General features: G+C 38.1%; 1 protein-coding gene across 5 annotated transcripts in view; it reads right to left on the bottom strand.

The window, feature by feature from the left end:
- Positions 1-15,027, bottom strand: part of tbxas1 (thromboxane A synthase 1 (platelet)) — a 72,229-nt gene that overhangs the window by 36,074 nt on the left and 21,128 nt on the right. For 3 of the 5 annotated variants that reach the window (XM_017465893.3, XM_017465895.3, XM_017465894.3), the window contains exons 3-4: positions 13,364-13,457; positions 3,077-3,129 (exon numbers count right to left, since the gene is read on the bottom strand). In XM_017465893.3, coding sequence (XP_017321382.1) covers positions 3,077-3,129; positions 13,364-13,457 — 147 coding nt within the window. Of the gene's footprint in view, positions 1-3,076; positions 3,130-11,894; positions 11,982-13,363; positions 13,458-15,027 lie in introns of those variants that run through there. The other 2 variants (XM_053677889.1, XM_053677890.1) reach the window with 2 other exon arrangements.

The raw sequence follows: 15,027 nt of genomic DNA on the forward strand, positions 1-15,027 counted from the left end.
AGGAACACCTGTACACCTGCTCGTTACCCAATCAGCCAATCTTGTGCCAGCAGAACAATGCATAATATGCAAATACAGATCAAGAGCTTCAATTTACCTTCACATGAAACATCAGAATGGGAAAAAATGTGATCTCAGTGACTCTGACTGACATTGTTGGGACCAGACAGGATGGTTTGAGTATTTTAGAAACACAATAGTCTTTAGATCTGACACAGAATGGTGCAAGAAAAAAAAACAACCCAAAAAAACATCCTGTGGGTGACAGTTTTGAACGTGGTAATGCCTTTTTGATGAGAGAAGTCAGAGGGAAATAGGTAAACTGGGTCAAGCTGACTGGAAGGCTATAGTAACACACAATTACCACTTGTTACAACCAGGGTGAGCAGAAAAGCATAAATTAAAGATCTTGACCTGTATCTGCATGATTTTATACACTGCACTGCTGCCACATGATTGGCTGACTGGACAATTGCATGAATGGGTACAGGTGTTCCTATTAATGTGGCTGATGTGTGTATGCTATAGAGGCAGTACATAGTGATTAAGTAGAAATATGCTGGGTTATTCCTTTGAGCTAGAAGGACAAATGCTAAAAGTACCCTTTAACTGTAAAACAGGGAAGTGGTTGTTCAGTTCACATTTCAGCACTGCCAAACTGCCACTGCTGGGCCCTTGAGCAAGGCCCTTAACCCTTAACTGCTCCTTTGTATAAATGAGATAAATGTAATTTGCTCTGGATAAGGGTGACTGCCAAAATGCCAGAGTTAAATAAGTTTCTTGGGCTTACTCAGCATCAATTTATTCCTTCATAAGCATTATTTAAATATGTGCACAATATAAGGTCTATTTATCAGAACCATAGTTTTTATTTATTTATTTATTTATTTCTGAACTAGTTTTTTTTTTTTTTTTTTTTTTAAATATTGAGATCTGGATTAATAGTAGGTTCTCACCACTATAACAAAATTAAAAAATCTTGAACCCCCTTTCAAAGACCCCTGAGGGTTCTTTAGACTTTAGACATCCTGAATTTCTTGGGAACCCAGATGACCAGTGCCAATGCCATGGAGTAATCCCTTTAACCATGTAATTTGTGGCAATCGTTTCCTTCACACTGGGAAAAGAAGCCTTTTTAAAAAAAAGTGCAGTCTCTGGTGTGCAGCCAGACACTTAAACATGAAAATGTCTTGAAAATGAAAACCTTCATTCAGCATGAGATGAAGCATGAGTGTTCTGCTGAAGTGCTGAATTGAATCTAGAAGATGCGTTTTTATTCACTTCAGTTTTTCTGAACATTGATGAGCAATCCTAAGCGTATATACATATGCGAGAGTTAATTACTTTTATATATATATTGCAGAGTTTTCTGTCGAGCTACACATGATGTTCCTGAGATACCAGCGATCCTGACCCCTTCTGTTCTCCGGACCTGCCTGATCCATCCTGATACTACTACTACTACTTCTGGTTGGAGTTCTCATCAATTGAAAGGTACTTGCTGCTGCTCAGGATAGCCCCACGTGGTGCAATCTAAAGATCATTGAGATTGCTGAGGGCGGTACCACTTAAAAACCATAAAGATGGCTTTGGACCTCAATTCATGTGAACAGTTATGCTAGGATGGCTAGGACTACAATTGCTATTATAGCTTTCGCACTGCAATTACCACAAACAGTTTTGCACTCAAGTCTCCATCTGTGAACAGTGGATAAGTTCAGCAAAACAGACTTCATACAAAAACTGTAATGAATTTCCCTGATTACACAATTGCACTATTTGCTCACGTAGTATTAGCACAATTATAGAAGGGATTTATTTATAATCGTACTATCCGTTGTCACCTAGACGAGGACGGGTTCCCTTTTGAGTCTGGTTCCTCTTATGGTTTCTTCCTCATACCGTCTCAGGGAGTTTTTCCTCGCCACTGTCACCTCTGGCTTGCTCATTAAGGACAAATTCATACATTTAAAATCTATATTCAGAATGTATATGTTTCTGTAAAGCTGCTTTGGGACAATGTCCATTGTTAAAAGAGCTATACAAATAAAACTGAATTGAATTGAGAGTGTTTGATTTGGAAATGCACTCTCAGCCTGTAGGATTACTCTGACTGAAAGCTGTAGTAATGTCTCCTGACATATATCCCTGCATTTCCGACTTAGTGCCCTGTTTTCTGCTCTGGGCACTAAATCTAAATCCACCCCCCCCAAACACACACACCTCTCCCCCCTCTCTTAGTTCCTCCACACAGCTCACATTGAACACAGGAAGCCTGGTGCCTCCTTCGCTTCTTTGATCTCTTCGGAGCAGGCGGTGGTATCAAACAAATGCTAATCTCACTGCCCATCTCACCGCACTGAACTAAATCAAAACACGCTAAAAGCCCTGTGAGCTGCTCTTACTTCTTGATTATGAAAGAAGGGACATAAAGGCATGTGTGTTACACACAGGCACGCTACTGTTCGTGTAGAGCTAGAACGGCAGGTACACAGACTTATCAAATTCTGGACAAATAAATATGTTGATTCAATGTAAAAAACTAGAGAAAGAGTACAGTTAATAATGAATTAAGGTCTGTGCGGAGGAAGGACAGATGAAAGAGAAGGGATGGAAGTGAAAGTGAGGCCGTCCGTATGAAAAGCAGTGCCACGTTCTGCTCAGTAGCCTGAAGCTTTATAGAAAACCTGCTGTGGCTTTAAAACTCTAAGAAAGGGAGCAGTTTGGAGAAAATGGGCCAATTGCCTAAAGCGAAGTTTGTTGGTTATTGTAGCAATGGATTTCTGTGAGGAAAAGCAGGAGGGAAAAAAATTTAAGTGGGTTCAAATGACATAAAAGTCTAAATAGCACGATTAGAATTGATACACTTGAAGAAAAAAAAAAGATGTTAGGGGTGATATTTGTTTTCAAACTGCTTACACATTTTCATTACAAACCTATACATTACAGGAATAATCATTTACTACAAATCTGAAAGCTAAAGCTTGATGCACAAGTATTAAAAAGTGTCTCTATTGGACCTTATCACCAAAACAGGATGATTTATAGTTGAGGAAAAGAAGTGCGGTTGACATACCCACATACTCGGCCGTACTGGTTGATCAGGTCCTTCTGAGCTTTGAAAGAATCCTACAAGCAAGCGGAAAGATGTCAGTTCTGGTAAGTAAGAAGCAGAGGACACACATAAAATGAAAAATAAAATACGTATTGTATGTCATGTGACCATGTACAATCATGAAGAAAAAAATGCATTAAGACTGATGAAGCTTTGTGCTCTGTTAGTGTCTGTGTCTGGTTTTAAATCCTACCCAGCTCCGTTTTTTTATATGAGCATGACAGTTGATTACTAGTTTAATAAATCTAACATCACAAACATTGGGGGAAAAAAAAAAATCCAAGTTCACTATGTGTGCGTGTGTGTGTGTGTGTGTTTGTGTGTTCAGTCACAGACCTTGTGAATTCTTGGACTGCTTGTTAGCAAAATTTTTTTTTTAAAAGCTACAATATTCGTAGGTAACATGTAACACATAAAATGTAATAATAAAAGATCCAAGCACTTTTCTGTTGGTTTGCACCATAGTAATGATGATAATTAATATTACAAATGCACAGAGCTTGTGAGCTTGAGAATAGAGGAAAACAAATGAGTGGTTGAAAAAAAAGCAAAGGCAAAGAAAGACCACATGAAAAAGGAGAGGAAAAGAGAGTGAGATAAAGAGCCAGAGTTGAACATGAACTCCTTTTGTTCTCAGTTCTCAGTAGGTGGCCACTTTTGCAAAGAAAAAAAAAAAAAAAGAGTGCATTTAGATTCATGTCTCTCATGTTGTCATGTCATTTAGTCTGCTTCTATTAATTGCCTGTCACGACATGACTGACATCACTTACTTTTCTCCACCAAGGTCAATGTGTGCTCTCTGGGATTTCATCATAGCATGAAGGTTTGTGTAGGGCGTATGACGTAGGGGCGATTTTACAAAAATATCACGATTCTCAAAGACACTTCTACAATACATGATATATTGTATGGTTTTGTCATATATACACTCCAGAGCAAAAAATTATGAAAATGGGCTAAGCCCAAAATGGCTAAATATTAAGCTTTTAATGGTCTTAACAACATATCACTGGTCAGAAAATTAACAAGAATGAAACAAATGCACTCCTGAGACCTCCTGTGCCGCCATTTGCTCATTTACTTTCACTGTTTGGGGAAAAGCTATAGAGACAGGGAAATTCACTTATATAGTCTGCTTGTATGCAAAGGTTAAATCATGATAATGATTAAAATGTTTGATGTAAAATTCAAACTAAGACATGGCTGGGTGTACAAAAAATAAGTAAAATTGTAAAAGAAAAAGAAAAAGTAAAAAGAACAAAACAAAACTTAAACATAAGGCTTACCCAGGGCTCAAACGTTTTAAAACATTTGAATCATTAGGGAAAAGTTATCCCATATCAAGTTACTTTATCTATTTGTTTAATTCTAGCTAATGACCAATGATTTGGTGTTAAGACCATTAAAAGCTTAATAGTTTTGCCATTTTGGGCTTGTCCCATTTATTTATTTTTTAATTTTTTTGCTCAGGAGAGTTCATTTACTATGAATTTCCCAGAAATACAGTCATGTTGCTTAAAAAAAAAAAAAAGAAAAGGTTTGATGCTTTATATAATGTTTACAAAATACATTTTATTGTTATTGCTATATTTAAAAATAAAAGAATGGCAAAATAAAAAAATTAAAAAATTAACAAAAATCTATAAAAAAAATTTTTTTAAGATTAAGTACAAAAATGAAACATGAAATCAGCTGCTTTCAGTCAGTTTGGATTACTGACAATAAATAAATAAATAAACAAATAAATAAAATAATAAATGCAATAAAAAAAAAATCCCAATATCTCCTGTATCTTGTCACATAATTGATCACAGTATCACAGTATTATCTTCATATCGCCTGGTCACTAATAAGAACCATGTGATACTAATTTCTCTAAATGGAAATGATGATCTGTTATATGACCCCTTAAAACATGCTTCACCCCTATTTATACATGATCTCAGCCTCAAGGGTGAAACTATAAAGCTAACAACACCTGACGCTGCAAAATGTCTAGGCTATTTAAACATCTATAAAGCCACATTAAGGGCTGTGTGTTGTAAAGGGATGTGACAGGCGTTAGCTGAGCTGTCTGATTTGGAGGATTGTGAACAAATCTGATCAGACTGAAAACGAAAAGCTTCATTCAGACACTAGGGGGCAGTATAGACAGAGAGGGACTTGTAGTTCAGCTGCAGCTGATTTGCAGTGAGCGATATACTCAGAGTGCAGCATTGACACATCTTGGCATTTCCTTCCTCTGAAATAATAAAGAGGTCCCTCAGTAGTATTGTAAATATTCAGTTCCATGACAATTCTGAGAGTGTGGTCATCTGAGGTTAAATTTCAAACTTTTTTTTTTAAAAGAGCAACTCATTTAAAAAAAAACCTTGCTAGAGTAACACATGCACACAGATTCACATACAGGCCTGATTTTGTATGCATGGCAGCTTGTGACTGCCATCCCTGAGCTAATGAAGGAGCCGAACAGTGCTGGCACTGTGCCCTCTACCCTCCCCTTTTCTATCCAGAGATGCTAGCCAGTGCCATTCCCTGGTGGGTATTAGGCAGTGATGTGTGTGTGAGTCCATTCCTCAGTGAGCATTAAGCAGTGGGGTGTGCCCTTTTGTCCTGATATCGTCTCTCCAAGGCTTTTATTAGTGTTCCGTCATTTGGAAGAAACAAGCATCTGTGCATCTGTATGATGCACATGTGTGATGTAAACTGTATGTCCTTGTATGTCTGATGCACATGTGTGATGTACACTGTATATCCCTGTATGTCTGATGCACATGTGTGATGTATACTGTATGCCCCTGTATGTCTGATAAACATGTGTGATGTATACTCTATGTCCCTGTATGTCTGATGCACATGTGTGATGTATATTGTATGTCCCTGTATGTCTGATGCACATGTGTGATATATACTGTATGTCCCTGTGTGTCTGATACACATGTGTGAAGTATACTGTATGTCCCTGTATGTCTGATACACGTGTAAAGTATGTGCCTGCATGTACTGTACGAGTGCATATGTTTGTAGGCATATACATGCATGTGTGTGTGTGTGTATCTATGCTACAGTAGACACAGAAGACTGTGCAGCATGGCTAAACTCAAATGAATGGCTCGCTCACTGCAGTCTGCCAAAGGCCTAATTGAGGATTCATCACAGATGGGTAAGATCAATAAAGCCGGCCTGAATGAAGCAGACAGGCCACATTGGAAAGTTGGTCCTATCGGAATTTTCTTAATCCAAAAAGATTAGCCACGTTCACTTGTTTTGCTGGCACAACTGTTTGTCCTTGATCTTCGTTAAAAAAAAAGAAAAAAGTTTTCTCATATTTTTGGCAGACTCACTTATAGCCTCTCACATGTCTAAGTGGCACACTGTGTGAATACTGTGACAGTTCCTGTGCACAGACCTCAATTAAACATGGAAGACAAAAGAAGGTGAGCTGGAGTGAGAGTAATGTGCATTCTGTACAATCTGTGTGTGTGTGAGAGAGAGAGCGAGCGAGAGAGAGAGCGAGCGAGCGAGAGAGAGCGAGAGAGAGCGAGAGAGCGAGAGAGAGCGAGAGAGAGAGAAAGTGAACGGATTATGTTTGGCGCTTTAAATGGACCTAATATCACCTTCATGAGTGTTATATTTCATAATAGAGGGCATCTTGCTAATGTGCTGCTGTCGGTTGTCGTTTGTGTGTGTGTGTGTGTGTGTGTGTGTGTGTGTGTGAGAGAGAGAGAGAGAGAGAGAGAGAGAGAGAGAGAGACAGAGAGAGACTTTGAGAAAGAGAAACAGAGAAAGGAAACATACTAAAATGAAAATGACAGAGATGTCAATAACCCCACTGTTTTCTTCTCACCGTTCCTCTGTTTACTTCACAAAGACCTGGTTTCACTTTCTCTCACTGATATTCAGTGAATTAAAAAGAATGATTAATTTTGCCTAAATCACGTGGTCTCTTTCTGGGATTGAAGCTGGAAATGCCGTTTTCTAGCACCCCACAATGCCATGAATAATCATTTCCTCATATAATATTTGCATAAAATTGCTTCTTTTACTAGTTTATTACCTTAAATCAAACACTCTTTCTATCTTAAGGTCAATACATACAGAATGCATAATATCATACTACATGTATGATATTACTGTGTAGATTGTAGTTGCACAGTAGTCATTACACCGACACAGGTAACCAGAATAACCAGAAGAGTCTGGCATACAAATAGCAAAAGACATGGTTGAGATTTTCCCTAGGATTCCATCTCAACTGAGTACAAGCCCTTCTGCGACACAAATGGACTACCCACAAAAAAAAACAAAAAAAAAGATGGCAGAACAAATTCCAACATCTTTAGTATTCAGGACAGCTCACTGCTGTTCTATGTGTGCTACTAAAAACCCCAGGAGGTGGTCCAACATCTTATTGGATCAAGTGTCATTCATGCCAGCGATGGTTCCGTGTGTTGTGCCCAGGCATAGCAAATAATCAGTTTAAAGGAGCACAAAAGCCTCAGCGACTGTGTCTCAGTGACTACACACAAATGAAACAATATTTACTTTTTTTTTTTTTTTTTAACACTAAATACTTAAAGTAGGCGAAGCTTGATGGAAACCACTTTGCAATATACAGTGGTGCTTGAAAGTTTGTGAATTTTCTATAGATCTGCATAAATATGACCTCAAACTTCATAAGATTCTCACACAAGTCCTTAAAGTAGACAAAAAGAACCCGATTAAACAAATGAGACAATAAAATTCTACTTGGTCATTTATTTATCCAATATTACATATCTGTGAGTGGCAAAAGTATGTGAACCTCTAGGATTAGCAGTTAATTTGAAGGTGAAATTAGAGTCAGGTGTTTTCAATCAATGGGATGGCAATCGGGTGTGAGTGAGCGCCCTGATTTATTTAAAGAACAGGGATCTATCAAAGTCTGATCTTGTTTGTGGAAGTGTATCATGGCCTGAACAAAGGAGATTTCTGAGGACCTCAGAAAAAGAGTTGTTGATGCTCATCAGGCTGGAAAAGGATACGAAACCATCTCTAAGACTCCACCAATCCACAGTCAGATAGATTGTGTGAAAATCTGATGATCTCTTAGGTCATATGTATGCAGATATAAAGGGTTAACAAGCACCATTTTATTTATTACAAATGTGTTTATTATAGTGCTGAAAAGTAAAATTGTCTAACCTCAAGTAAAACAAATAAATGTAAGGTGGTCTAGGAAACCCCATGGAATGTTGCTGTGGTTGAATTCTGGCAAATATACAAAAATGACCAAAATTGTGTTTTTCTGCCAATAATATATTTTAAGCAAATATAAATATACTGTATATTTTGACAAAACAATATATATTTTTTTTATTTAGGCTGCTTTCTAATCTTGCCTTAGCGTTCTGCTTGCAAGTTGTTTAACAAATACTGTTCATAGCAAACTGAACATAAGCCTAATCATTTCAGTTTGTAATCAGATAGCAGCTAGCAAAATGCCTGTGATGCTCCTGTATCATCAAAACAGAGAAGAGCGCATACTACTCTGAACAGTTAACAGTGACATTTAAATAACCTAATATAAAGAAATTTAGTCAACAGAACAGAACTGACTGAATCAATCAGCAAATACTTCTCCACTTGGCACGGTGGCTTAGTGGTTACCATTTTTGCCTCGCATCTCCAGGGTTGGGGGTTTCGAATCCCACCTCCCCTGTGTGAGTGGAGTTTGCATGTTCTCCCCATGCTTTGGGGGTTTCCTCTGGGCATGCCGGTTTCCTCCCCCAGTCCAAAGATATGTATTGCAGGTAGATTGGCATCTCTAAATTGTTTGTAGCGTGTGATTGTGTCCTGCGATGGGTTGGCATCCCGTCCAGGGTGTCCCCCTTCTTGTGCCCAAGTTCCCAGGGTTAAGCTCCAGGATCCCCTGTGACCCTGTTTAGGATAAGCGGGACAAACAATGGCTGGACTTTCCTACTTGTTAACGTGACCAGAGATCAGTCGAGTGAAGAGCCAATGATGAGACTTGTGTTTAAATGGAGTGAATGATTTTAACCTCATTGTGTCAAAGTGAGAAAAAACTCAATAATACTATTGTTTTATTATAGGTAGATTAGGTTAAAAATGTAGCGGGAGATGGTGCCACTTTCAGTGGAATTGAATGATAAACAGACTTTAAAATGCTAGAACTACTTCTGGCTGAGATACAAGCAGACAGGAAACATATTTCACTTCAGGGAAAAACCGGTAAACCCTTTCAAAATTTTATATAGTAGAAAATATCAAAATCTGACCATGTGAAGGTTTTTTACAGGCCGCTACATTATATTGTGTGTATGTTTTATTTGTATGTATACGATTTATTTATATTATTCCATTGGTAATAAATATATTGATATTTTCATTGATATGCCACAGTTTTGACTGTCCCAACCAATCATGTGCCTAATATTGTAGAGGTTGATTTGAATATACATTTGAAACTTTTCAAATCAGGGCAATGTGGCTAGAATTTTGTACAAATGAAGAAATGGTTTAAAAAAATAAAATAAAATAAAATAAATGTAAAAAAGGGGGGGGGGGGGGCACCGATGCACCCCCAACCCAAACCCAAAAGGCTAAGCCTTTATAATGTTTCTACATACAGTATGAGCTTTAACACCCCTGATAAAATCACACTATCCAGTGATAACCAGAAGAGGATGGGTTCCCTTTTGAGCCTGGTTTCTCTCAAGGTTTTCGGGAGATTTATGATCTAAATCTACAACTTTCTGTAAAGCGGCTTTGTAATAATGTCTATAGTTAAAAGCCCCATGTAAATAAATAAAACTGAATTTAATTAAACAAAACAATGCATGTTATTGCTTTGCTATTGCCCTGTGCTTTCCTTTTTTTCCTCCCCTGTTCCCTAAAGTATCATCACTTGATACTCAGGGTTGGTTTGTGATCTGGCTCACTGCTGATAATAAAGACACACACACACACACACACACACACACACACACACACACACACACACACACACACACACACACACACACACTGATCCTTCTCACACATGCTGGAGTTGGCTTAAAAGATGGTCTGTAGAAGTAGGTCAAAGAATTCTGCTATAATGACACTGGGTTTAAGTTTGTTGCAGTGTGGTCATACTACACATACACACACACACACACACACACACACACACGAGCAGTAATTATGCAAGACAAAGTTTCTTGCATATTCATTTCTTGCTTCACCTTGAAAAATCTGTTTGGTAAAGACAAAAGAGGGAAACATGAACTGAAAGCGACAGGGGGAGGCAGGGACTGACAGAGATGAAGATACAGACAGACAGACAAACAGATCCATCTAAAAAACTGAATCTGATGACCCGCCTCCATGCCAATTCCTCAGTGTTCACCCTGAATCAGATTTTATGGCTTCAGCGGATCAGGCTTTGTCTAGACAAAAACATTTAGGCTTATTTATTGTATAATCCTCTTTTTCCCCCCCTACAAAACACGTTTGGAATACATTATTCCGAATAGCACCTTCAATAGGACACTTCTCAGAATTAACAGGGAGATGTTAGGAAGACTGAATCGGCAGACTTTTTCAACACAGAGCGACAGCAGAACGAAGGTACAGAGTGTCATAAACAAGAGGTCATCCAGTCCAACATGGCTACCTGTCAGGAAAATATTGATGTGTGAATGTAATCAGGGTCAAAGCAGAAAGCACAGATTCATCCATAACTCCCACGCACCTGCACATCGACATAGTCCAAACGATCTGAAGTCTAGGCCTGGGTTTGACATAAGGTCTGAATGGACAATCAGCTGAAAATGTACAAACTATACAACCAGGGCATTAATGAAAGAAGTGTTACCTTTCTTGAAAACATATTCAAGATATCTATGTGCATGTTTTATTACAGCAATGAATCTAGCTTACTTCTGCATCTAAATGTCTTGCTTCATAAGAGCATGACGTACTCAAGCCTTCCCCATATCTTCTTTCTCATATTATTCAATTCATCATCTTTTAATGGTCAGATATGGCAGCCATGATCATCTAGTAGCCTGTATGTCATGTGGCTTCAACATAGTTAGAACCTGAATCATTTTTTATGCGTACAGTCCTGACAAAAAAAGTGTACAGAAGAGCATACATCTAAAATATGAATTAACTGATATTATATACAGACACTCATCTGCCTTCTTTTACCCAAAAACTTAAAATAAGCAATTTACATAGTAATCAATTCAGGAATCACATGGAACTCTAAATAATTACTTTTTAGTAATGTTACTGGAGATTTGAGAAACTTGAGTTCAAGCACTGTTTGATACTACAAATAGGCAGTGGGTTGACTGCAAAATTTGCAGGAAGTATGGGTTAGAGAACAGTTCAATTCAGAATGCTATTGTAATGAATTTCTAACAGCTAATTTTTAACATTCCTAACAATTTTCTAACATTTTTTTTTTTTTGCATGCCCCAGTTGGTATAGCAGTTACACATACACAGTTATTATGTATAGTGCTGACTGCTTGTACACTGTTGCAGGTCCCTATTGCATGCAGGATTTAGAAATACACTTCTATTGGCAATGTAGTGTCTTTCAACACCACTGCTGTTTCTCTATATTTGAACAGGGTGAGCCGTTTTCCCATTTTACTCAACTAAATCAAGATTCACCCCCGCTGAGGCTGATTCAAACTAAACTCCTCAATCTTCCCCAGAGTGTAACTACTTGTATGTACAAAGTAGTAAGGTTTGTTAAGAATATTGGCTTTATGATGTTTTACCTCCTTTGATGCTCCCCTTGAATCTGGACTTCCCCAGGGCTCTATTCTGGCACCTTCGCTCTTCTCCCTCTACATGCTCCCCTTAGGTTTGATTCTGAGAAAGTATGGAGTATCTTTTCACTTTTATGCAGATGATAGTCAGATCTACCTGCCGTTAAAAAGAAACGACTCTTCAGCATTACAAACTTATCCTGTCTCGATGAGGTTAAACTCTGGTTAGCCAGTAACTTTTTGACTCTAAACAAGCCCAAGACCGAGGTTATAGTTTTTGGTTCATCCGACAAATTTTAGTTTAATAATTCCGCTCCAGGAAATTTGTCTGTTTTTAATTCTTACTGTGTACGGAACTTTGGTGTTTTTCTAGACAGTCAGTTATCATTAGACAAACATGTGTTCTCTGTCATTGCCTCTAGCTTTTTTCAGCTCCGTTTACTCTCCAAAATAAAACCTTTTCTGTCTGAAAAGTCCCTTGAGATAGCACTCATGCCTTTATAACCTCGTGTTTGGATTACTGTCATTCCCTGTTCTGCGGTATTTCTAAGCCCCAGGTAGCTCAACTTCAACTGGATCGAAATGCTGCAGATAAGTTTCTAAAAAAAAAAAAAAAACTATGGTCACAAATATGATCATGCCACTCCCACTTTCCGAGCGCTCCATCGGCTTCCAGTCCAATTTAGGAATCCACTTTAAAATTCTTCTATTTGTGTACGAATTTTTACATAACCTTGCTCCTAACTACCTGTCTGATCTATTGTGTCCCTACAACCCTCCCAGAAGTTTAAGATCTGGTGAGCTTAACCTACTGACAGTTCCTTGTTCAAGGCTAAAACGCAGAGGAGCTTGTGGAATAGCTTTCCAGTGTAACTTAGAGTAGCACCCTCTCTATCAGTTTTCAAATCTCTTCTGAAAACTTATTTGGTTTCCTTAGCTTTTGATACATGTTAATTGTCACATCTTGTGATGGTTGAAATTTTTTGTATTTGTTTACTTTGCTCATGTACAGCACTTTGGTCGGTCGTGAGGCTGTTCTAAAAGTGCTTTATAAACAAATGAACTAGAACTAGGAAGCAACCTCAATACATGTTTAGGACGTGGTGTCCAAAATGTAAAATACTATTATGCACTATAGCATATACAAATCAATAAAAGAATTCAGTTCACTTTAATTTCATGATTAATAAGTGAGTCGTATAATTGAGCTGTCCAAGAAATGCAGAATTTCTATGCTTGATTCGGCCACCCACTGTGTTTTAGGGCAGGAGAAAAGAGGGGGAAAAATCAAAATAAAAACAGCAGGGAGCCAAAAATACACACTCGAACTCTTAATAGACACCATTTTCATTATAATGTCGTATGCCTCATTAAGACAAAAGACATTTATACAGTGTGAATCACTAAAAAGATGGGGTGCTCAGCTGTCACATGCTAACTTTGCTCTGCATAAGATATGACAAAGTAAATAGACTTACATGTCGAAACATCAGCATGTTCCCAAAGAACGGAACTGGTTTGGGGTGTCGGATGCCACATCGCTCCAAGACCGAATACGGCGAGATGGCATACCTGTAAGAGACGGAAAGATATTGAGTGAAATGTGCTCTATGTTAAATAAATAAACAAGGAAAAAACAAGCTTGCTTTATTTGTGCACCCTGAGCCAGATGAGTGATGAATCAATGTTACAGCAGATATAACAAGCCCTAATTGCATAGATGTTCTGTTTTAAAACACTTTAGCATCATAATGACACATAAATGGTCTGTGAGCACAGAGGAGCGCTGCATTTCCTCTATGTGAAGAAAAAGCGTGCTTTATGTATGAGCACTGATCCTGCTAACATAACCGCTCCTTTAATTCAACACTTTTTTATAGTCATACAGGGGGAGAGTTCAAGCTCTAAATGAGTCTTCATTAAACAAATCAGCCAAGTTAACTTCAGACATAGCGCATTAGTACTTACAGTGCTCTTGATATATGTAATAATTTAATGACTACAGATACTTCAAAAAATACAGTGAAGCCTTGTTGATCAGACAAGCACCAAATTTTTACTTTAACCAAAAAACTCCCATCAATCTCTCTCCCAATCTCCACCTCCACAGGAGTTCATTACCATTTTAATTGCCAGATTTGGCTGAGGAGGTTTTATCTGTGCTGTAGAAAAGCTGAAACAGTAGCTCATTTTATGACACCTCGTTAATTACTCTGCGGCACTAGGCATCATAACAGACTACCCCGCTAACGAATCAGGATGAATCACCGGTTCGCGCTGCCTATGTTTGGACTCAGACCCATTTTTCACAGATACAGTATATTCACCATCAACTGCCAGACACCAACTGCCAAATATCCCACTGACAAGACAGTCCCAATTCATTCAGCTCGTAATTACTTTTGGGCCGATGCAGGAATTCGGAACGAGGTGTGTATGACTGAACTTTGACAAGCAGTCAAAGGTGATGCAGTAGAGACGAGAGGACGCTGCTGGAAGATGTAAAGGTTTGGAATTTTTTGGAAAACAGACTCTGATTCTATTACATTTCTCCTTAGGGAACGTTGGACTTAGTAGGCATTTAAAGATGGCACACTGCGCCACATAATTGTCTGAACTATGGCATAGTCTGGAGCTGCAGGTGGCCTACCAACGCACAGCTGCGTGTAATGGTGAAAGTAAAACACTTTGCTGCTTGCTCTGCACTATTCTGTCAGTTCGAGTAATGGTACATTCTTCAGTTGGCGTGGAAATGTATTTCTCCTGCAAAATTACAGTGTTGTAGGTTATATGATGAGTATGCAATCGACATACAAAACAAAACACATCATTAAAACGTTTGCATACACTGCAAGTCACAATCACAGATATGTAAGATTTTTTCTCAATAAATAAATGACCAAGTATATATATTTTTCTTATTTGTTTAATTGGGTTCTCTTGATCTATTTGTAGGACTTGTGTGAAAATCTGAAAGAAAATTCTAAAGGGTTCACAAACCTTCAAGCACCACTGTACTCTTAGGGACAAAACGAGGAAGACGTAAGGAATAAAGCACTTGTGATGGGAAAATAATCATCTAAGCGGAATGAACGTTACCACACCTAAGTTGATTATTTTATATAATTATAATAGCTACATG

The sequence above is a fragment of the Ictalurus punctatus genome, chromosome 4 (genome assembly GCF_001660625.3).
Source record: "Ictalurus punctatus breed USDA103 chromosome 4, Coco_2.0, whole genome shotgun sequence".
Classification (NCBI taxonomy): Eukaryota; Metazoa; Chordata; class Actinopteri; order Siluriformes; family Ictaluridae; genus Ictalurus; species Ictalurus punctatus.